This window comes from Dipodomys spectabilis, unplaced genomic scaffold (assembly GCF_019054845.1).
Source record: "Dipodomys spectabilis isolate Male_0828 unplaced genomic scaffold, ASM1905484v1 ptg000157l, whole genome shotgun sequence".
NCBI classification, from domain to species: Eukaryota; Metazoa; Chordata; class Mammalia; order Rodentia; family Heteromyidae; genus Dipodomys; species Dipodomys spectabilis.
The window spans coordinates 24215065-24239723 of NW_024870834.1; the positions used below are offsets into that span (position 1 = coordinate 24215065).

The window sequence follows — 24659 nt, forward strand, 5'->3', positions numbered from 1 at the left end:
CTAGGATTACAGGTCTAAGCAACTAGTGCCCTGCCTGCCAATGTCTTAAAACTTTTTGAAAAAGCTTTTTAGTTTTTCTGTATAAATGTAATTTTAAGGGAGTTTTTTTAATTCTTAAATTTTTACTGTAAAGTTGATGTACAGAGGGGTTACAGTTATAGATCAGGTCATGAGTACATCTCTTTTTGACCAGTGTTTTCCCGTCCCTTATTTTCACCCATTCTCTCACCCCCCCACACCCCCAGGTAAGGGAATCTTAAGGTAGGTTTTATTTAATTGACTTAATACAATAATTTTTTTTTGCCTAGCTTAACAATTTATTTTTAGCTTTTTAAATTGTTATAAAGGTGCTATACAGAGGGGTTACAGTTACATAAGTCAGATAAAGAGTATAGTTCTTTTTGGATTATGTCACTCCTTCCCTGGCAACAGTATTTGTAAAACCCTAATATTTTGTTGTAGCCAGCTTTCTATTTCATGAAATATCCTTGTGTCCCTTTTTACATCCTTGGGACTTGGGGAAAATTTTAGAAGCCAGAAAGAAACATACAGAAGGAGATGGAACAAATTCACTGTGGCAGAAGCTTTTATCCTTTCACAGGAAAAATCACGAGAATGTTCAGGCGTCTTGTGTGACACTAGAGACAAGCAAAAACCCAGACAGGAGCAAAAAACCAGGCAGGAGCAGTATCTGGGAAGCTTGAAAGGAAAGAAAGGCCTTTGGTATCATGTGTGGTTTGGAAATCTAGTCCTCAGGTTCTCAGGCTGAGTTGGTAGCTTTTATGCAACCAGAACCACTGTTAGCCAGAGTGCTTTTGAGGAAGAGAAGTACCCTGCCATGGGACAGGTGCAGTCTGGGCCCATAGAGGGATAGATGGCACGCAGGTTTTCTTCTCCAGTTGCGCCACAAGATTATACTAACTGCAAGGATGACCTTGCCCGGTAAGTGTGCTTATCTGTCCTGTCACAATCATAGCTCCCTCACCCAGGCTACTTCACAGAACCCAGAGGCCTGAAACCAGTGCCCACTTCCTCTGTCATACTTGCTTTGGCTTCCTGGCTGGCCCTGTGGCCTCCGGGATGAACCAGGGGTCGGTCAGAAGCTCTTCCTGTCTGGTCACAGAGGGTCTTGAATTCTTACCCTATAGAGCTTCACAGTCAGATCCTCATAGCTTGGTGGGGCATGTGGATGCAGGCCCTCTCTCTGCCCTAGATGCCTGCCTCCTGAGAGCCCAGGGAAATGCCAGGGGACACAGTAGAAGCTCAGAGGTAGAGTGAAACTTTTGGCTGGGAGCTGAGATTGGGAAGAAATTCTCCCTCAAATCTGAAGTACCTGCAGGGTTCCCAGGGCCAGGTGGCTAGGAGTTAGGCCCAAGCCAGACCCTTACCCTCTACCTACCATCGCCACAGGACATCAACAATGCTTGGGGCTGCCTGGAACAGGCGGAAAAGGGCTATGAGGAATGGCTTCTGAATGAGATCCGGAGGCTAGAGCGGCTCGACCACCTGGCAGAGAAGTTCCGGCAGAAGGCCTCCATCCACGAGGCTTGGACAGATGGTGAGGCCACCCAGCCCGCACCACCCCAAGAGTTCTGGCTGTCAATCTTCCCAACCCCTGGCCACAATTCCTTCTCTGGCCTTCTATTGGTTTTACCTTGCCTCTCAGTAGTTCTCTGGCATCAGGTAGGTTTGTTAGCCATTGCATTATCTCAGTATCCTTATCTTCTACGTTTATTATTGCACATTTCTTAGACATTTAAGAGAACTGAATCAGTAAGGCCATGGGAAGGGCGAGTTCTGGCATCGTGTAGTGCTGGGTAAGGTTAGTCTTTAATTATTCTTGTCTCTGTCAGTTTCCTTCTCCACAGACAATGGGGGTGGTGGGTTTGAATCCTGCTACCAAGAAGCAGTGTAAATGTTCACTGGTGACCTTACCTTGGCTTGTTTCCAAATCTATGTATTAGTTAACTGCGGCTGCTGTAACAAATGACCACACACTTGGTGGCTTAAAGCAACAGAAATTTATCCTCACCGTGCAGGAAGCCAGGCATCTAGACTGAATGTCAGCGGGGCTGATTTCTCTAGAGGTTCAGCAGGGAGATGATCCCTGCTTCTTCCTGACTTCGGGTAGAACTGTGGGAACCCAACTACATTATCCAACCCTCTGCCTCCCTTCTTACAAGCCTTATTCTCTCCTGTCTTTATCTCTCCTCCTGCTAATAAGGACCACTCAAAAGATTTAGCCCCTCCCATTCTGGTTTAACTTCATTTTACCTGATTACCTTAGGAAAAACTATTCCTAATAAGGTTATATTCCATGGTCCCCAGTTGAAATGAGTTTTATTTGTGGAAGAGGGTTGAATCTATTTTTTGGCCAGTACTACCTCATTACACCATGGTTGGAAGGCTTAAAAATCAGAGAACAAGCCAGGCTCCAGTGGCTCATGCCTGTAATCCTGGCTAACTCAGGAAAGATTATGGTTTGATGTTCATGAGACCTTACCTCAAAAAGAGCCAGCATCAAACAAGGCTGGACAATTGAAAAAACAGTGTAGCAGCAAGAAAGACTAAATATATCAAATGTGAGATCTGAGGGAGCACTCGTCCTAAGAGGAATCTGAACCCAATCCCTAGTCCACTTTTTTACCATAAATACTCATGCCCAGATAGGAGCATTTATTTGTTTATTATTTTGTGCCTGTACTGGTACTTGAATGCAGGACCTGGGCACTGTCCCTTAGCTATTTCACTCAAGAATAGCACTCCACCGCTTGAACAACACTTCCGCTTCCAGTTTTTCTGGTGGTTAACTGGACATGAGAGTCTCAGAGACTGTTGTCAGTGTTTAGTGCCTGGCAGATGACATACACTCAGTATAGGGCAGCCCTTGGCCTTTTTCTCTGCTTCCTGTCTGCTTTCTGGCCTCCAGGTACAGGGAACCAAAGCCTGCCTTTCCTTTCTTTCCTTCCTTCCTTCCTTCCTTCCTTCCTTCCTTCCTTCCTTCCTTCCTTCCTTCCTTCCTTCCTTCCTTCCTTCCTTCCTTCCTTCCTTCCTTCCTTCCTTCCTTCCTTTTTCTTTTTGTCAGCCGTGGGGCTTAAACTCTGGGTCTGGACAATGTCCCTCAGCTCTTCAGCTCAAGGCTAGCGCTCTACCACTTGAGCCATAGCTCCACTTCCTGTTTTCTGGTGGCTAATTGAAGAGTCTCACAGACTTTTCTGCCTGGGCAGCTTTCAAACCACGATCCTCAGATCTCAGCTTCCTGAGTAGCTAGGATTACAGGCGTGAGCCACTGGCGCCCGGTCCAAAGCCTTTCTTTACATTAGAACCTGTGTCTTCTTAATCTGACTTTCAGGCATTCGGGCTATATATTACATCTTATTGTCAGCTGGCATTAACTCTGAAGAGAGGCATTCATACTTGGGATGTTCTTGACCTCACAATCTAAGCTAGTAGCAGGGAGGGAGGGGCCTTGCTAGCTCTATCAGCTGGAGGCCAAATTAGCTAATAGAGAACCCTGAGCTTGAGACACGCCCCCCCCCTTCCCTAATTTAGCCCTGTTTTGTGTTTGTCTGACTTTAGGCTGGAGATAAACAGAAAGGACCTGTGGCTGTTTGGGAATGGCCTGGCTTGATATAAGGATTGGCATGCCATTGGCTCTTGACTAGAGGGGGTGGGTATAGCACCCTATTTAAGTGCCTGTGCAGGTGTAGATGGAGACGGTCCTGGTTCGCCCACTAGGTGCTGTAGGGATTCTCTCCTGGGTCAGGGACAGCTCACAGCCATGTACAGAGCAAAGGATGTCCCCCACTTCTCCCAGTTTGCAAGCCACCAGCAAGAGCATGAGGAACCCTAGCATTCAGCACAGGCTCAGAGCGGAGCAGTTTGGCTACCCAACTTCATACCTAATGAGTTCATTATATTTGAATGGAAAAACTATTTCCTGAGACTAAGGAATTAACCCTAAATATGGAGAAATCATGTGCCAAGAGACATTGGTGGTAAGAAATGTACCATCATGCAAGCCAAGGGTCCTGCGTGTCCTACAGTAGGTCTGTGAGTGGTTCTGTCCTGGAGGTAAAGCCTGGTAAAGTCCTCTCTCCATATCTGTGGGTTATACATCTCTGGATTCTACCAACCACAGATCAAAATATTCAGACAAAAGGGAATGGCATCTGTGCTGAATGTATGTATAGACTTTTTTTTCTTGTCATTATTCTCTAAACAACATAATCTTAACATTTTCATTGTATTAGGCATTGTACGTTATCTAGGGATGGTTGAAAGCATATGAGTGGGTTATATGCAAATATTTCAGAGACTTGCATATCTTCAGATTTTGGCATCCTTGAGAATCCTGAAATGAATTTCCTAAAGATACACCAATGAAAGACTTTACATAGGAAGACAATGGATCCAAATAGAAATTTCAGGAATATACTGCTAGCTGGTTGCCAGTGGCTCATGCTGGTAACAGTAGCTACTCAAGAGGCTGAGATCTGAGGATCATGGCTCAAAGCCAGCCATGGCAGAAAAAGTTCATGAGCCACTTATCTTCATTAACCACCAAATGGCCAGAAGTGGCAGTATGGTTCAAGTGGTAGAGAGCCAGTGGAGACGCTAAGGAACAGTGTTCAGGCCCTGAGTTCAAGCCCTGATACTAGCACACACACAAGCATGCACTGCTAAATACTTTAAAACAATTTATGTATATATAATGTGTTAATATCCATACAGGGAAAAACTAAATACAAGTAAGTAGACAAGTAAGCTTATTTATTATCATCTCTTTTATATAAATATGTCTTACTTATTATGCTGATTTAAAGAAAAAACAATAGGGGGAAAGAAAAATGGCTTGAAGCTCAGCAGCTCTTTTCTGGCAGTCTGAGCAACCCCAGGGTTGACGCTGAAAGTGGAAATGAGAACCAGCTCAGCTAGCTCCTTCCCTGTGCCTGTCATAAAGCAGCTGAGGAGCTTTGATCGTTTCTCATCCCTGCTTTCCTCCTGTAGAAAGAGATCCAAGAAATGCAAGCGTCTTGCTCTAAAGAGAAAGGGTTGTGCATCTAATGGTCAGAGAAGGTTCTAGAAGGTTTAGATGCACCCAACTGTCTGGACTGCTCTGAGAGTTAACTGGGGAGGGGCTCCCTGCAGGGCAGTTTGAAGCCAGCCACATAGTGACTGGAGGAATGCTGGTGTGCTTGGCAAGTTTTTCCCCTAAGTATGTCATGGAGTGTAGCTGGCTGTGCGTCCTGCGAATGCTTGTATCGCAAATGCTGTGTTCTTTACCTTCCCCTGTATTCCTGCCTAGCCTTCATTCATAACTGCTCTAAGTGCTCTGGAGATGCTCCATGGGGAGTGGTAATTTCCTCCTCACTTACCATGACTAGATGTCCAGCCACACATCTGCTTTCTCACACCGGGGATCACAGTCTGGAGGATATACCTCTATGGGAAGCAACCCCAGAAGTGGAGTCCTGGGGCCTTGAGGGGTGGGTGGCTAGGTCCAAGAAGATCCCGTTTCCTACTCAGCTGTGATCCCATCTCTGCTTCCAGGCAAAGAGGCCATGCTGCGGCAGAAGGATTATGAGACGGCCACCCTGTCAGAGATCAAGGCCCTGCTCAAGAAGCACGAGGCCTTCGAGAGTGACCTAGCTGCTCACCAAGATCGTGTGGAACAGATTGCCGCCATCGCACAGGAGCTCAAGTAGGCCCGCCCCAGTGTCCCCCCTCCCCTGACAACCCCCCCCCCCCCCCCCCCGCGCCATCCTTTGGTGCCAAGAGTGAGGGCCTGGGGCCTGGCTTTGTCAGCTACTGTTGTAGTGGGGATGGGAAATGGTACCCAAACAGGAAGTGAGTCATATGGAAGACAAGGAATGTCCCTTTTAGGGAGAAAGGAGCTAGGACTACGCCATTCCTGTTACAGACCTTGGGTCTTCATCGTCATTAAGGCAGATCAAGCCTTGGTTCTGGATGCTACACTTTTTCATAGACCTGAGGGTTCCCTGTCATTGAGCATCAGGGTCAAGGCCAGCCTCACCTCCAGCGTTGGTTGGAGGCAAGGGGCATCAGAGAAGAATGGCTGCCTTCAGTCTCCCACCTCAGGTCTCCTCAAAGACAAGGAGGTGGGACTGCAAGTCATGCAGATGGAAACACCCCTGACTCTTCCAGCACCAGTAGTGATCCCCAGCCCACCCCACCCATGGAAAGGGAGATCAGTCTCCATAATCAGCCTGTGTCATGCATCACCTGACTCCTTGTCTTTCCTTCCCCAACCCCAGTGAGCTGGACTATTACGACTCACCCAGTGTTAACGCTCGTTGTCAAAAGATCTGTGACCAGTGGGACAATCTGGGGGCCCTGACTCAGAAGCGGAGGGAAGCTCTAGAGGTAAGGGCCCTGGAGAGAGCAGGGCTGTGTGCATGGATGCACGCATGTATGTATGTGCGCAGGCATCTTCCTCCTCCTTAGTTCTCTTTGCTTTAAAGGTCTGCAAGGTTCCCTGGATCCATCCCCACCCTGGCCTAACTGGGAGACTCACTTTGGCACAGGCCCTCGTGGAGATGCTCCTTTTGTGCCCTAATGGTGTCTCGTCCTCTTTAGTGTTTGTGGCATCTCAGCACCTAACAGCCCAACCCCAGCTATTTGAGAACTTATCTGGGCTACAAATCAGACTCTGTGGGGGCCAGGCCAAGTGATTTCATTGTGAGGTGATCCATCACCTGAACACTGAACCAGTGCCCTTGTGGAACTGGTTCTTTCTGCTTTAGTCCACTGCTTCCAGACCAGGACCCCTTGGGGTTGGCCTGGAGGCTTATGATGGAGGTGGGAGGTCGCTCTGAATATCACTCTGTTAAACGCCTGCTTGGCAACTTCCAGCGGACAGAGAAGCTACTGGAGACCATTGACCAGCTGTACTTGGAGTACGCCAAGCGGGCTGCACCTTTCAACAACTGGATGGAAGGGGCCATGGAAGACCTTCAGGACACTTTCATTGTGCACACCATTGAGGAGATCCAGGTGAGCCAGTCATATCCCCCAGCCCCTGCGCTGGATCACATTCCTGTAGGATTGCCCTGTAGGGTAGACTGAGGAAGATCATCTGAAACCTTTGATTTGATTTAGTCTGACCAAGTAGTTTGACCAAATGGTAAAGACATTTATGGTCCTGTCCCCTGCTACTCTTCATCCCCTCCCCTCCAACTCCCTTCAACAAGTATAAGCTATATGGCCACATAGTCAACATATTTATTTGCACCTTCTTCTCTACACCCTTCTTTTGTTGTTGCTTATAAAAAGTAGTTTGATTATATCCCAGGTCTTTGACTTTTAACATTAATCTCGGAACTCACTAGACACTTTGTTGAAAGTCAACTATGCAACTTGTGGGTGGGGATAGAAGGGGAAAACTAGGAGAGGGCCAGGGAAGGGATGACATTGTCCAAAAAGAAATGTACTCTTTACCTGACTTACGAAACCATAATTCATCTGTATATCACTTTTATAATAACAATTAGAAAAACATGAATCCTGGAGTTCATTTTATATCAAAATGAGCTCCTTCCTTTATCTTCGATGTAACTACGGGGTATTAGATTCAGAAGGTTGTGCAGAGTGCTCCCATGGCCAGTATTGACCCAGAGGTCATCTAGAGCTTCCCTGGTCCCCCTGTGGGATGGTGAACATCCCAGGGAGATGGCTGTCAATCTCACCAGCTCCAGGGATGCAGCCATTGTACTGCTAGCCCTGTCTTCTCCTTCCTGTAGCTGCCCTGCCTTAGTTCTCAGCTGGGAGAATCTGAGTTGATGCCTCTGGCTCTCCCATTGGTGTGGGACTTTGCATCCTTTGTCCTGTGATCTTCTACCTGGGACCTCTAGGGCTCCCGTTGCTTATCTTACCCAAGGAAAGCACCAGCCCCACTGAGTATCTATCTTTGTCCTGTATCTCTGTGTCTCTTCAGGGACTGACCACAGCCCATGAGCAGTTCAAGGCCACCCTTCCCGATGCTGACAAGGAACGCCTGGCCATCCTGGGTATCCACAACGAGGTGTCCAAGATTGTCCAGACTTATCATGTCAACATGGCGGGCACCAATCCCTATACAAGCATCGCACCTCAGGAGATCAATGGCAAATGGGACCATGTGAGTGGAAGGACTGGGCTGAAGGGCACAGGCTGAGCCATTGGATATTTGATAAGGACGAAGAGTTTTGTTTGTTTTCATTGATTTTCATGGATTTCATTTACTTCATTATCATGTAGTAAAACATGACCCAAATAATGCATGAATTGCTGGATGAGGTCAGCATCTTTGCTATTGTTCTGGTTTTGACCCACCCCTCCCTTTCATGGCTCTTCATTTCTTCATTGGCCTCATGAGGAGCCATCTGGCCTATCCCCAAGGTCTCATGATTGTTCCTGCCCCAGGTTCGGCAGCTGGTGCCGCGGAGAGACCAGGCTCTGACGGAAGAGCATGCCCGCCAGCAGCACAATGAGAGGCTACGCAAACAGTTTGGAGCCCAGGCCAATGTCATTGGGCCCTGGATCCAGACCAAAATGGAGGTGAGTCCCCTTGTGAGAAGTATTTGCTTTCCCATTTCTCCTTAGTGCCATCTGTGCCAGGCAGGTCAACTATCTCCCCTGGGGCAGGAACCCCAACTCAGTCACCTGTGGCAGTATGAGAAAAGCATTGTCTACTACAAGCCCCTGATTAGGGGATGCCCTCTGGTGGGGTGTGGAGGCTTGTGCAGGGAAAGCTTGATCCTGATGTCTGATTGGGAGCAAAGATAGACAGGAGGGCATTTCTATGGAGCTACATATACATATACATATACGTAAGAAAATCCCACAGGATGACCAGCTCCTGAATGCCTGGGTCAGCTTCATTAACCCTTTGGCTTGCTGCGTTCGCCAGGTATTCCTGCCTCCATTATTGTCCACTGGCAAAGGGCCATGAGTATGATCTTGCCAGAAAGAGAGCCGAGCCATCCCCAGTGAAATGCAGAATTTTTTTGGCTGAATTGTTTAGGCTAGATGTTGGGGTTCATAGAGGATTAGCTTGATTGGAATGTGGTTTTGAGATTTTTTTTTTCCCGATCATGGGGCTTGTACCCTGGGCCTGGGCACTGTCCCTCAGCTCTTCAGCTCAAGGCTAGTGCTCTACCACTTGAGCCACAGTATCACTTCTGGTTTTCTGGTGGTTTATTGGAGATAAGATCTCACAGAGACTGGTCTCTGGTCTCTGCATGGGCTGGCTTTGAACCATGATCCTCAGATGGGCATGAGCTACCAGCGCCCAGCTAAATCTTTGAGATTCTTAAGGCCAGAGACCAGGTCAAGTTCCTGGTACTGTATGCACCCCTTCCTTTGCCCCCAAGACACTGTGCTTAGTTGATATTCAATATCAAATCAGGGCTGACTTGAATGGACAGAAATGGTTTTACACACAAGCGCTCCTTACAATGGGTGAATGACAGGTGGAAATAGACATTAGGTCGGACCTCTGGGGAGGGATGGAACTTGGATAGGCATCTTAGGAGTCAAAAGAGCAGAGTGTAGCTTCTGAAGAGGTAAGCCAGGCATTCTGAGGGTGTGGCAATCCTGGTTCAGTGGGCACCAGGAAGGCCCTCATGGGAGGAAATAACTGAGAGCAAGGCTTGGAGTGGGAGCTTGAATGGGAAGCAAGTGACCCAGCATCTCCTTGCTGAGTCTAACCTAAGGGATGGCAGAGCTCTGATGCAATGATAATGCTTATTATATACTTTTAGGATGCTATTTCCATACCAAGATGCACCCATGCTAGCTGTGTATCCTTCATTCCCAGTGCTGGCCTCCCTAGGGCTGAGATAGAAACCCAGAATCACCAAGCGTGTGGGAGAAAGGTGGGGGTAACTAATGACCTGGAGGGCTTTAATTCTATGGAAGAGAGAGGTCTGACAAGGTGCCGCTTTCTGGACGAGCAGGAGATTGGCAGGATCTCTATCGAGATGCACGGGACCTTGGAGGACCAGCTCAATCACCTGCGGCAGTACGAGAAGAGCATCGTCAACTACAAGCCAAAGATCGACCAGCTGGAGGGCGACCACCAGTTGATCCAGGAGGCGCTCATCTTCGACAACAAGCACACCAACTACACCATGGAGGTGGGTGGGGCTAGCCCCAGTTCTCGGAGGAGAGGCGGGCATCCCCTTCTGCCCTCCACCCGAGCTGGGGTGAGGGTTGTTACCCATCTCCCCAAGGAATCTGGTCCTAGCAGAAGATGAATGCTCACTTCTCTGCATCCCTGAAGCTCTGTGTCTTCAATCTGCAGGGCTTTCTGGGTACCCCAGGAGCTCCTTGAAAAATGAATTCACGTGGGCCCCAGCTACAAAATTTGACTCCCTAATTCTCAATGTTTCACAAACCTCCCCAGCAATTCCGATGCTGGTGGACTCCTCCAAGTCTCAGCGGAATGGGCACCTGCCTTTCAAAGACTACAGCCATTCATCTCTTACTGATGGTACCTTCTCAAAAAAGTGTCCTTAGGTGATTTTCTGACACCCCAGTGACACACTGTTACGGCTACAATGTCACTCAGTGGTTCCTGGGACCACCTTGGTGTATTTGGCCTTTCATTGGCTAGGAGGCCATTATGTGGCACATGGCTGTACTTGTTTTGACTTGTATGTGTAGGTATGCACGTTCATGTGTGGCTGTGGGGTGGGATGTTCAAGGAATCACACGTTTTGTCTTTTGCTCTTTCCCACTATCAGATCTACCTCCCTTTCTTATCAGACCCCCATTGGCAAGTCCTGGTCTCAATGTTGTTCCAGGCGGAGACCAACACCCAACCCCCTTTATCCTCCGGGTCCTTCTGACCTGGTAAGGTGTCCTTGCTCCTTACGCTGCTGATACTATGGCTCCAGACAGAAGGCTGAGTTTGATTGCTTTGACTGCTCATAACAGTCAAAAGAAAGGAATGGGCAGGGACAACTTAGAGCCCAGGCCTGATACCCCACCAACCTCGCCCCTACCTCTAGCACATCCGCGTGGGCTGGGAGCAGCTTCTCACCACCATTGCCAGGACCATCAATGAGGTGGAGAACCAGATCCTGACCCGAGATGCCAAGGGCATCAGCCAGGAGCAGATGAATGAGTTCCGGGCCTCCTTCAATCACTTTGACCGGGTGAGAGCCCCACTCCTTTCTCAGAGCAGCTCCCAGCCCCTGACCCAGGGCCCTGGAGGGCACCGCCCAGGGTGTGGGCCACTATGCTGGGCCTAGGTTCTTGGGGCCTGCTCTGACTCAGTGCACCTCAGAGTCAGGCTTTCTGAGCTAGCCTTGGAAAGCCATCCTGGTGTCCCCTAAGCCTCCCTGCTTTCCTGGGGAGAGTGCTAATGTCATTGGTGGGAAGAGGGCCTTTGACCCTTAACCCTTCCTCTCCTCCCATGAGGACTCAACCCTTGGAGAAGAGGCTACCAAAGTCTCAGCTGGAGGCCTCTGCCTCTGGCTGTCCCCATTGCCCCAAGACAGAGAAGCAGAGGCCTGTGTCCCATCTCGATTCTGGGGGATGGGGCTGTCCTTTCCCAGTTCCCTGGGATGTAGGGCAGCCGTAAGGGTGGGGAGCATGGGGTCAGGTGCTGCCTCCCACCTGCCTGCTCACTGCCCTCCAGGCACCTGGGTGGGTGGAGCCCTTGGGGACACTGGGGTGGCCTAGGACCCCTCTGGGGGAGCTTCTCACCCTCCTGGTTCATTGTGCACCCCTGTGGCCCTGCTTCCCGAAGCAGGGCTGTGTGTGCCAGGGACAGGGTCCCCTTGTGGAAGCTCGTCCGTGTGTCTAACCGTGTACACTTTTATTTCCCTCCTCCCCCATCCTCCACCCTCCACCCTCTCCACCCGCATGCCTTGTTGTTCCTGTGTCTCCTCCACACACACCACTCTCCCCCTGGGGCATGGCCCACCCCGTCCCCCACCCCTCACGGCCTCCACCTCCCTGGCACCGCATGGCTCGCTGCCTGGCGCACCACGGCCCCAGGATCACTCCGGCACGCTGGGTCCCGAGGAGTTCAAAGCCTGCCTCATCAGCTTGGGTTATGATATTGGCAACGACCCCCAGGTACTCACCTCCTGCATGGAGCACGCTCAGAGGTGGCCTCTGGGGCGAGAAATAACGCGTTTCTTCTTTTTCTCTTTTCTCCCTGTCTGGATCTTCCTGTCCCTCCTTCCTGTGGGCCATGGGGCTCGTCTCCTGCTGTCCCTGCCTCCTCTGTGTTGGGCTCCTCCGTCCTCTACTCCAACCTTTGACATCTCCCGCTCCGCTTCCCCCTTTCTGTGGCCATGTTTCTCCTACATTCCTCTGCCCTTCCTCACCTCCAATCATAACCTTCCTTTTCCTTTCCATCTGTGCCCTGTCTTCCTGGTCCCGGGATGGCTCTTCCTCTTCCTCCTCCCTGTCTGTTCCTCCTGTGCCTTGTGACACTGGCTCACAGAAGAAGACAGGCATGATGGACACGGATGATTTCCGCGCCTGCCTGATCTCCATGGGTTACAACATGGTAACGTAAACCCCACCCTCCTGGCCTTAACCTGCCCTGGCCAGGAGACAGCCAGCACACAGAAGAGGCCAAGTCTTTAGTAATGGGGGGCCCAAGCCCTCTGCCTAAGGCTTCCTTCCCCAGAGGAGCGTCAAGTATCCTTCCCTGGGAAAAGCCAGGCCAAGCCAAGGGTCTGTGTAGTTGGATGACTCAGAGTTCTTTGCCTTCGTCTTTGTTCCTGCTCGTCCTCTGTTATTTATTATGGCAACTGGGCTTTGTTATTTTTTGTGTGGGTACCTGGTCTGTGCCTGAGGCAAGCAGGAAGCATTGATGGATGCTCCCACTATATGCTTGGCTCGACCTCATCTTACATGAGGCATGGAAGTTTAGATTTTTTTCCTCTGTCCTGATGATGACTCCAACCAAGTCTGCACTCTGCCACTATCCCAGGCTCCTCTCTAACCTTTTCCATGTGGCCTCTGTCATCCGGCTTTCTGGGCAGGCAGATAACTCCAGACATGGTGACAAGGGCAGAGCTTACTTGCAGAGTCCTACCTTTTTAGTTTGGATTGTGATATAGGTAACAACCCCAAGTCCTCTCCTCCTACATGAAGCACAAGGCAGGGCCAAGGGCTTGTGCTAGGCAATATCAATTTAGGAATTAGCAACACACTGCCATCGCCAGCTTGTGACCTCAGATACAAAGTGAGAAGAGCCCTGAAGGACCAGCGTTAAGGATTAAACAAAGGACCTTAACACAGTACTGTGCACGTGTCTGGCACTTAGAAAATACAGAGTTGTAGAGAAACCATAGATTCTGGAGCCAGACTTCCTGAGGTCAAATTCTGCTTACTTAGCCTGAATAGGCCTCGGACTTCCTATCCGTGCACAGAAATGATAAGATTTTATATGGTAGTGGTAAGGATTAAATGTATAAAATATGTAGCATACTATATATGCTGTGTGGATGTTAGCCATTGTTATTACAATTAGTAGCAGTGTTCTTTTTTCTAAGGAGAACCCAGATAACCTATAATGGGTGGGCTTAACCCTTGGGCATATGAGTATTAAGTCTCTTGTCATATCCTCAGGGAAAGCCAGGTTAGGTCATTGGCTATTGTATGTTCCTCTTCTAAACAACATGCTACCCAGGGGTTTGAGGTCCACCTGAGATTCTCAGCAGGCCATGGACTGACAGGCCTGGCTTGGCTGTTCCCTCTAGGGAGAGGCAGAATTTGCCCGCATCATGAGCATTGTGGACCCCAACCGACTAGGGGTAGTGACATTCCAAGCCTTCATTGACTTCATGTCCCGAGAGACTGCCGACACAGATACTGCAGATCAAGTCATGGCGTCCTTCAAGATCCTGGCTGGGGACAAGGTGAGCACTGTGCTGGGGGTGACAGGCACTGACTAGACTTTGATCTGGAGGAGACAAGGCCAAAGTGTGAGCACTTCAACCATCCTTTCTTCCCAGACCCCATTGGGTCTCCCATGGCTATGAGCCTCTACCTGTTTACTTATTTCTATAAGGCCTTGGGCTCAGCTAAGGAGTTAGGACATAGTATTAGCTTAAGGGGGCTCCTACAAGTTGGCAAGCTGCAAGTCAGAGAGGGGCCCTTGTGATGGTTTGGGGGCAATGGAGTAGGTTGGGGGGTAGAGCTGGATAATGGAAAAGTCTATCTGAAGACATCTAGGTCTTGGCCATTAAATCCTCCTGGGGCACAGGCATAGAATGCTGGTGATTAGCAGGATGAGGATGGAGAGAAGTAGGGAACATCTCACTTTTCTATCCCAAGAAGTAGACTGCTTCAGCTTCCCAAACCTTCCAGATAATACCCTCTAACTCCATGCCTGGCAGTAGGAAAATAGGCAGGGTACAGAGGGGCTGTCTCCATGGAGGCCAGAAGCTCAGCCTTGACATCGGTGGACCTTGATGTCACTCATACTCACTGCCATCTTTAGTCCTGGGGTTTGGAGGGATTTTCAGGAACCACAGATTCCCCCTAAATATTAAGAAAAGATTCAAGGAGGATCCAGAGAATATTTACAGTGGAGGGAATGCCTGAGGGCTGGGTTTCCTTTCTGTAAAATTTGTAGGGGAACCTTTATGTCATCTCTGCTTCAAAACTGAAATGAAAAGGCAAAACCCAGTAGGGAGCATAACTTCTGAAATATCTCAATCTATAAAGGAGTAAAGATAAAGCGATGAAGGGGGTCTCTGAAAGTCTAACTTAAGTACAAGGACCCTCTCCTTAGAGCGAGGGCACCTTGGAGCTGGTAAGATCTTCAGAAAACATCTGACTAATTTTGTAGGAGGAGAACATAGGCCCAGAAAGGCCTAACTTCCAGGTGACGAGAAGGCAGCCCTATTCTTCCTCACACCCATTTTCAGGGAACTCGGGGATAGGCTGTGGAACTACCCTGTGGTGCAGAGCTGGGTGAAGGCTCTTGGACCCTTGAGCTCCTGTATGAAGCAGCTTCCACACACCTCTCAAGTAGAGGCAGCAGGGAAGGCAGAAAACAACCCAGGCTGGGAGCTTAGTGAGTTAGAACAAGGTTGACACTTTGGCTGCTAGCCAAGGTGCTGTGTGTAGTAGTGATTCTCATACTGGACACCCATCTTAACCTTGTTGACACTCCTTAAAGATAGTGATGTAGGCCTCCACAGAGTCCAATGAGTGGGTCTGGAGAATGCCAGGAATCTATATGTCCCTTTATTGTTCCTGTTGAAAATGCATGTTTAGTGCAGATGAGTGAGGAGCATAACAAATATAGGACAAATATAGAATATAGGAGGCCAGGTGTGGGTGGCTAACACCTGTAATCCTAGCTACTAAGGAGGCTGAGATCTGAGGATCACGGTTTGAAGCCAGCCCAGGCAGGAAAGGCTGTGAGCCTCTTATCTCCTATTAGCCACCAGAAAAACAGAAGTGGCACTATGGCTCCAAGTAGTAGGGCTCTAGCCTTGAGTTGAAGAGCTCAGGGACAGCACCCAAGCCCAGAGTTCAAGCCCCCAAACAAAACAAAACAAAACTAGAGTAATCATGTGAAATTATTTTGTGAAGGCTGTACAATAGGCGTCAATTTAAAAAGAAATTATTTTTAAAAATACGTTCGTGTGTGTGCGCATGCGTGCCTGGGTGCATGCATAGATCCAAAGGCCCCGCGGGAAGGGAAGTTGCGACACCCTGGGTCCCTAACGTGCAGAGCAAGTTTAGCTTGGCCGGGTTTTGCGGCACTGCCGCACGGTGTCGCTTTACGGCCGCTGCTGGCTTTGCGACCGGTGGCCATGCTATCTCCACAGAACTACATCACAGAGGATGAGCTGCGCCGGGAGCTGCCGCCGGACCAGGCTGAATACTGCATCGCACGAATGGCGCCTTATGCAGGTCCTGATTCCGTGCCCGGTGCCCTGGATTACATGTCCTTCTCCACGGCGCTGTACGGCGAGAGTGATCTCTAACCTGCCCCTCGCGCTTGCGCACTCGCGCCCCGCTGCCTCGGCCGTCGCGTCTGCCGCCCAGGTTCGGGGTTTCCCACAGGGCCTCCCGTGGGACGCGCATGCGCAGGGACCCACGCGGCCTCCAGCCACCTTACCCGCCAAGGGACAGTTTACAAAAATATTTTCTGCAAAAAAAAAAAAAAAGAAAAAAACTACATTAAAAAAGTACAAAAAAACCACACCAAAAAAAAAAAACCTACATATTTTATTATAGAAAAAAAAGTATTTTTTTCTCTACCAGACTTACACGGAAAAGAGGAAAAATTATTTGCACCGAGATGTCGTTTTGTCGTGACAGTAGGAAAATAACCAAGCACAAAGTTATATTCCATTCTTTCTGCTGATTTTTCTTCTGTTCCATCTGCTGTATTCATCTTTCTGATCTCATGTCCACTAGGTGGGGGATGGGGGTGGGTCTTGTCGGAAGGCACATGGGTGCATGTGTGTTTGCTAGCTCACTTGTCCATGGAAATATTTTATGATATTAAAGGAAATCTTTTGAAATGGCTGTTTTATAAGGAAGTTAATTTGTGTGGCTTATTTTTAAATCTCAGAGGGGTGGCTAGCCTATCAGAACATACTTAAATCTTAGCCAGGCACTTTTAGCCAGGTGCAGTAGCTCATGCCTGTAATCCTAGAGCTACACAGGAAGTTGAAATGTGAGGATCACAGTTGGAAGCCAGCCTGGGCAGGAAGTCTGTGAGACACATCTCCAATTAAGCACCAAAAAGCCAAACATGGAGGTGTGGCTCAAGTGGTAGATGGCTAGCCTTGAGTGGAAAAAGCTAAGGGACAGTTCCCTTGAACTGTGTCCTTGATCCTGAGATCAAGCTCTAGTATTGGCACACTATAGATAGCCTATTAAAAAATAGGACACACTCATGTAATCCTAGCTACTCAGAAGGCTGAAATATAAGGCTAGCCCTTCAAGTCCAAGTGAAACTATGAATCTCCAGTTAACCACTGGAAAGCTGGAAGTGAAGCTGTCACTTAGTGGTAGGGCACTAGCCTTGAAAAAAGAGCTCAGGGACGGCAACTAGGCCCTGAGTTCAAGCCCTACGACTGCACCCCCCCCCCAAAAAAAAAGGACACATTTAGAGCTCTTTGATACCTTTGATACTGCATGGCATTGATTGTATAAAACCACTGCTCTCATTGCAACTCTTGCTTGCTCCTTGCTTGCTCTTTCCCAGCCATGGGAGTGTGGTTTTTTGAGCCTGATGGGTTCAGTCTTCTTACGCCTGTTTCTCCATTGTAAAAAGGAAAAGGTGGCTTGCTCACAGGACTTAAGTTCATAATGAAGTCATGAATGTGTGATGAGAAGCTCTGCATTCGTTTGTCCTTGGTGGCTTCGAATGACTCTCTGTGACTTCTGGATGTAGCCTAGTCTTTTTTTTGCTGCAGGAGCTGCTTGAGTTGCCTGTCACCTTACCCCTTCCTCTTTACAATGTCCCACAGGGGCTGGGGGTGTGGCTCCATGGTAGGGTAGGGTGTGTGACCATCATGTGTGAGGTTGAGGCCCAGAGCCCAGTCTCCAGTCCCACTGCGAGCAGCTGTCCAGCATCGCCTGCTTGTTGGAAATGCAGAGTTTCAGGTCCTGTCCCAGCCATATGGAATCAGTCCAAGTGCTTTGAAAGATTCCCCAGGTGATTTGTGCTTTCCCCATTTTCTTTTCCTTTTCTGTCCCCTCCCTGAGGCCTCTATGAAAAGTAGCGGGCAATGAAGAGAGTCATGAGAACTGCAGACTGTGGTACAGAACTGTAACTTAGCATTGGTGTTGGGGGGTGGGGGTGTCCTGGAATTTAGGTAGAGTTTAAGCCCATGATCGCCTTTTAAAAGTATGGTAAACTAGCAGGCACTGGTGGTTCATGCTTGTAACCCTAGCTACTCAGGAGGCCAGCCTGGGCAGGAGAATCCACGAGACTTTTCTCTAATTAACCACCAAAAAGCCAGAAGTGGAGCTGTGGCTCAAGTGGTAGAGGGCTAGCCTTGAGAAAAAAAAATTTTTACTCAGGGACAGTGTCCAGGCCATGAATTCAAGCCCCAGGACCCATACCAAATAAACTAGCTGGGTGCTGATGGCTCATTCCTGTAATCATAGCTACTCTGGAAGCTGAGATCTGAGGATTGAGGTTTGAAGCTCTCTCAGGCAGACAAATCTGAGATATTCATATCTCCATCTAACCAGCAAAATGCCAGAAGTGGAGGTATGGCTCAAATGGTAGAGCACCAGTCTTGAGCAGAAAAAGCCAAGAGACAGCTCAAGGCCCTGAGTTCAAGCCACAGTATCAGCATACACGCACATTAGAAACAACAACAAATGATAAGCCGTGCTCTGCAGTTTCTTTACAAATGATATGCTGTGCTCTGCAGCTTCTTTTCTAACTGGGGCTAGTCATGCTAATATAACATAGTGCTCAGAGAACACTAGTGCATAGGTGTTAGCTATGACCAGTCCAATTTTAGCTTTGTGGGGATCCAATCTTAAAAATAGAATTCCTAATAAGATCTGCCCCCTCAATTATGAGGACTAAGACTAAGAACTTCCATGGCTGGGATGAGGAGTGACAATCTTCATTTTGAGGTCCTCTTATTTAGGGATGAGTTCAGTGAGTTTCTGGGATGCTATCAGCCCTGGGAACGACAGAAGGGGCTTTAGTGAGGAAGGGGCTCAATAGTGAGGAATAGAACCCACAGTGTGATGCATGCTAGGCAAGCACCCTGCCACTGAGCTACACTTCAGCCCTTAAAACCTAGATTAGGGGCCGGACACTGGTAGCTCTCGCCTGTAATCCTAGCTACTCAGGAGGCTGAGATTTGAGTTCACAGACAACCCAGGCAGGAAAGCCCACGAGACTCATCTCCAATTAACCACCAGAAAACTGGAAGTGGCCCTGTGGCTAAAACAGTAGAGCGCTCGCCTTGAGCTGAAGAGCCGAGGGACAGCGCTCAAGCCCAGAGTTCAAGCCCCACAACTGAAAAAACAAACAAAAAAACCCCAAAAACCCTAGATTAGGGTTGTCAAGCACATGTTGTATAATAGAACAATTTTTTTCTGTAAAAGTCAAAACAAGTTCACAGACTGTTCCCCCAGAGCAATTAACCCCATTTTCAAACTTCATTAAATTCCATTAAACATGGTAAACTGTATTTACAAGCCTTCCTAATTCTCTCTAGGACATGGAATTCACAACTCAGGCATTTTCAAATCCAAGCAGTGGCATCTTGCTCAGCACAAAGCAATTGCAAATGTCCATGTGGTAAACCAAGGCCCGCAGAGCAATCTTCTTTTAAAAATTATTATTACCACAGAACATTCTAATGCAATTTACCAACCAGCAATTCCCTTCCACCTCCGAAATTAAAGTCACGTGTCTGATCTCAGTGACACATTTCAGACCAAAACCACAAAGCTAATATAGGCAAGATTCCCTTAGGTGTTCATTCTCTTAAATTAATCTATAGATTGTCACAATGGGTATTCAACTGAACATTGCTAATGTATTAGTACCAAGTTTATCTGCTTATTTTTTTAAACAGATTTTTAAACCCTTTACTACTTGCTGCTGGCTTTGGGGAATCGGGCTGTCAGAACTGGGATTATATAGTAACAGGGGTTGTGACACACAATGAGGAGGCTTCTCCCTTCCAAGGCCTTCCACGCAAGTTCACTCAAGGTCAGCTCAGTGTTACCTGTCATAGATTCCGCTCTGGCACCAGGGGCCCAGAGTCTGTGCCTACCATCAGGCCAGCATCACTGTCACTAAGTGATGGTGTAGATGCGTTCCCTACCTGACCCAGCGGCCAGATGGTTGTCCTTGCACCAGTGGAGTGAGTTCTTCCTACCTCTGTGGACCATGCACTTCTTTTGTATTTTAATCTACCTCCTTCCTGACACTCTAGAGCTGCTTGACAGACTCATGAAGGTGCATCTATGTAAGCAGCATCTCCCACCACCACTGCCGCCCTGTTAATTCCTTCCCTAAACTTTCATCATTCTTCCGAGTACCCAGCTCCATCTCTGAACTAGCTCAGACCTGGCTCATGGACCTGGATTAATGCCCACACAGTGCAGTCACGTGGCTAGAGAGTTGCCAGGTGGGCTAGCTTTCCATTGATCCAGAGATCACAGTTGATAAAGTAGACAGATTTGGTCCATGGCCTCAGAGATTGTGGGCCACAGTCACTTGGCCTTGTTGCCTTTGGACCTGTGTGGCGAGGCGGGACATTCTGGGGAGCATGTAGCACAGGGCTGGCTGGTCTACCTCATGGCTGCTGGGCGGCAAAGATGAAGGGGCACACCCAGCTGGGTGGGGGCAGCACCCCACTTTCCCCTCCACCCAAGGCGCACTGTGGTTTTGAAAGACACTGGAACTCTTCACTGCTTTCCTTAGATCATTTGGGGAGCCTGAGTTGTGGCTGTCAGTGCTACTTCCTGTATTTTAGCGAAATCAAGTTCAAAAGCTGGCTCACACTGGGGCACAGGAACCCGAACCACCGGCATCACTGCGGGGTCCCCTGGGAATACAAACAAATAGCTAGCTGGGCTTTGGTGACTTACACCTATGATCCTAACTACTCCCGGAGCTGAGACCTGAGGATCATGGTTCGAAGCCAGCCCAAGTGGGAAAGTCTGTGAGACTCTTATCTCCAACGAACCCACAAAAAGCTGAAAGAGCTGTGGCTAAGTGGTAGAGTGCCAGTCTTCAGTGGAAAAACTCAGGGGCCTAGGACCTGAGTTCAAGACCCAGTACCAGCAAAACAAAAAACCAACGCTGCCTCCAGTGTGGTGGCAGCCATTTGTTCCTCATTTTGATGTTAACCTACATAGGGGCCAATCTCTGTTATCTGTGGAATACTAAATACAGTAAGAAGTCCATGTTGAAAGTAACATTTACAATACAATAGAACTCCTTATGCTACTATGCAGCACCCTTTGAGAAGACATTTCAACAAACATTTCTATTTTCGCAATAGGTTGTGGGAAATTGTGCTTTTATTTCAATATGAAAAAAATTTAATATGAAGTGATCTTACTGGATGGGTTGAGTATTTTCTGCACACTGGATACTCATATGGAACGTCTTCCATCCTGTGATAAAGGTCAGAAAAAAAATAGAAAAGCTGCAAATGGAGAGGAAAGTATCTGATTGCCAGAGTCATAAAGCCCAAGGCTTAGGGGATGCTGGTTTTCCTTTCCAACATGATCTCCATTTCCTCCTTACAACTCACAAAATTGTAAGGAGATATTTGTAGGGACTTTCCTTTTTCTCTAAACTGAAGTCCTTTCTCTCCTGAGTTTACTTTTCTATGAAGGATTTTATTGGCTCACTTCCTACCATATGCCATCAATGAACTTCTCTATTGGCCTTGTTAATTCTTTTTGCATTTCAGCTGTAATGTCCTGCTTCAATCTGCCATTGTCCAAACTTCTCCCAAGTACAGGGGAAAATGCTTTTTTAACCTTAAAAATTAGATAGGTGGATGCTGCCCTCCAGTGGCCAAATGTGCCATTACAGCATTTTATAGTGGGGCCTGTTGGGAAGGGGGGAGGGGGGGGAGGGGGGGGAGGGATGGTGAGGGACTTACATTGCGGTGCAGAGGTACAGAAGAAGCAACTAAGCACATTTGGTTGGGAAAAAACAATAGCTAACATTTGTCGAGCATTAACTTCAATCAGCCTAACTCTTAATCAATGTACGTGCCTCTAATCTTTGTCCATACTATTAGTACCACCATTTTATTTCTGTAAAAGTGTTTGAATATAAGTTCACTAGCAGATATTACATCAAAAGTCACTTACCTGGATCCAAAGAACTGTTTCCGAAAATTCAAAGGCTTGCTGAGAGTGTGGCTTGGTGGTAGAGTGTGTGTCTAGCATGCGTGAAGCCCTGGGTTTGATTCCTCAGTACCACATACATAGAAAAAGCTGGAAGTGGCTCTGTGGCTCAAGTAGTAGAGTGCTAGCCTTGAGCAAAAGAGGCTCAGAGACAGTGCCCAGGCCCTGAGTTTAAGGCCCAGGACTGGAAAAAAAGAAAAAAGCATTTGTAATTAGATTTTTAACAATAAGATAAAACTAATTGCCACAGCCCTCAAAGTCGTGTAGTTCTAACAAGAGCTAGAAATGACCCCTGCATGCATAGTGTCACTTAAAACAAAGTTCACGAAAATACAACACACTTATATGAACATATCAGTGGCAAACATCATTGGCTTCCAAATAACTGACACTTAAAGGAATTTCCAGTCAAAACACAATCACAGGGGCTTTCATTCAATAAAGGATAAGTCTATAAAGAGACCCTGAATCCTTAAGTACTTGTAATATGATGTCAGTATCACCATTTAAAAAAGAAACAGTATGGCAAAGCTTTGAGTGAATTGGTCTTAAAAGGCCAAAGACAACTGTCCCTTGGATATTCTGAGTGAGACAGGAAGCACTGTAAGCTCAACTTTGAGAAGCATTGAAGTCTCATCACTACTAGGAAAGAGAATTTGTCAGGCTTCCAAGAAGAACTTTTGGATAAACACATACTCTGATTTAGTTAATTCCACATGCAAGCCTTTTTTGTTGTTGTTTCAGTTCATTATGAGGCCTTGCATGGCCTTGTGTTCTCACCCAGCTTTCTTGCTCACAGCTGATATTCTACCTACCACTCGACCCGTGCCTCTAGTTTGGGCTTTTTGCTGGTTGGAGATGAGTCCCAGGGACTTTCCTGTATGAGCTGGCTTAGAAGTGAGATCTTCTAGATCTCAGCCTCCTGAGTAGTTAGGATTACAGGTGGGAGCCACCGGCGCCCAGCCATATACAAACATTTTAATAGGTTTCTCACATGCACATACTCACTTCCTTCCCTTGGTGGCTCTTTGAAGTGGAGCGTCCCCAATTTGTAGCTGTGGTACCTGGGTCTGATCTCTCCTTTTTTTCTTTTAACTTGTGGTCCTGTACCCACTTGTGTTCCCCATTTCATTGTGAATTCCCATGGGTCTCCCGTGGGAATCACACCTCCATGACAGCAGGGGGCTTTGTGCTGCCTGGCCAGGGTCAGAGTCTGCACACCAGTGTCTGTGGAGCTGAAACACCTCTCTTCTGTGAATAGGCTGGGGTGAGAAGGGCCCGCTGCCCAGGTGTTGCTGGGGCAGCAATCCAGGTATCCGGAGCAGCTGACTCCTGGGGAATCAGAAAGGGGAGGTGCGGTACTGAATGGGTTGTTGGGAGCTGAGTCCTGGCCACCACGGAACTGTTTTCCTAGGGACTCACAGGAGTCTATCAATCAGTACACATCCTCTACAGGGAAGGGGTTCCATAAAGGTAAGCCCAGAGTCCTGCCAGCGCCCCAGGATCCAGGGTCCTGCAAAGACTCTGAGGAGGGCTGGTGGGGAGACCACCCACAATCAGGCCCCCAACTGCCTTGCACACAGGGAACTTTTGGCCAGCCTTCCAGCTGATCAGTGGCACTGAGAGAAGATGGGAAAGCTCCTGGCCGGGGGCCACAAGACTGCTGGTTTCCCAGACTCCAAGGCTTTGAGGTCTTCGAGGCTTCTGTTTGCACCTTCAGGGATTTGGAGGGGAAAAGACATGGGAGAGTTGTTCAACCATGCCTGAGGAACAATGGCTGAGCCCTCTCAGCCGTGACGGGAAGAGGTTGTTGGCTCTATGGCAGAGCCCTCCGTGGCAGAGGGAAGAATGTGTTATCTACCTTTGTCCTTAGCTCTAGGAGCTCTAGGCCTTTAACCTTCATGACCACAGGTGAGGTTTCCGTGAAGTTTTTTATGTGTTGCTGGAAGGAAGGGCAGTTTGGTCAGGGACACCTTGCTGTTGTTTGGGGAAGCCAAGCAGGAGCACCAACCGTGTGTTTTCAATCTGTGTGTGTGTGTGTGTGTGTGTGTGTGTGTGTGTGTGTGTGTGTTTGTGTGTGTTGGGAGGGGGGGGTCTTTGGCAATTGCCAGGCTGTATAAGTTTTACTTCCATCCTTGGAAGCTGAGGATGAATTCTGGGGCTGGGGCCGGGGTCGGAGGTCGGCTGCGGTGGGTTTAAGGTTTGCTTTGAAACAAGGGTAGGCCCCTCGCTTTCCTCACAGTCACTAGGTAGTGCCTCTTCACTCCCCACCCCAAAACCCAGGAAGCCTTTTCCCAAGCATGCTCCCATCGGTCCCAAGATCCCCTTGGTACTATTTTGTATGGGAATTTTTTTTTGTTTGCTTGAAGCAAGGTTTACTTTTATGATAATATATTCTCTTTTTCTTTTTTTTTAAGAAGATAACAACTTGGATAAATCTCAGAAAAACGGGTTTGAAGGAAGAAAAAGTATCCGTTACACACCCTTCGTAGGCTCATGGCTAAGACCCTATAGCAAAAGACAGACTAACAAGGGATTTTCTAAACAAACTTTCTCAGAATCGACTTTGGGAAATTCTAACTTGTACGTTTAGCCTAGTTTTAGTCTATTAAAATCTCTATTTTTTTTTTTTTTTTGAGGCAAGGTCTCACTGTGTAGCTGAGGCTGTTTGTTCTCCTACATTCTGAGAGTACAGGCCTGTACTACCACACTCAGCTCCAAGCTGATTCTGAGAGGTATGACATGTAGGGATGAGAAGAAGCGAAGCCTTACCATGTCAAGGCCACAGCTAATACCCCACCATAAAA

The 24659-nt window shown here is 48.1% G+C and overlaps 1 protein-coding gene across 4 annotated transcripts in view; it reads left to right on the top strand.

Annotated features, from left to right (window-relative positions):
• The window catches only part of Actn1 (actinin alpha 1), a 103427-nt gene extending 86910 nt beyond the window's left edge, over positions 1–16517 (top strand). The window contains exons 11-22 of one of the 4 annotated variants that reach the window (XM_042692546.1): positions 1411–1558; positions 5554–5704; positions 6279–6387; positions 6877–7017; positions 7958–8140; positions 8425–8559; positions 9960–10139; positions 11016–11162; positions 12010–12090; positions 12464–12529; positions 13731–13889; positions 15816–16517. In XM_042692546.1, the coding sequence (XP_042548480.1) occupies positions 1411–1558; positions 5554–5704; positions 6279–6387; positions 6877–7017; positions 7958–8140; positions 8425–8559; positions 9960–10139; positions 11016–11162; positions 12010–12090; positions 12464–12529; positions 13731–13889; positions 15816–15974 (1659 nt within the window). In that variant the 3' untranslated portion in view covers positions 15975–16517. The remainder of the gene's footprint in view (positions 1–1410; positions 1559–5553; positions 5705–6278; positions 6388–6876; positions 7018–7957; positions 8141–8424; positions 8560–9959; positions 10140–11015; positions 11163–12009; positions 12091–12463; positions 12530–13730; positions 13890–15815) is intronic. The other 3 variants (XM_042692544.1, XM_042692545.1, XM_042692543.1) reach the window with 3 other exon arrangements.
• Positions 16518–24659: the final 8142 nt, after the last annotated feature.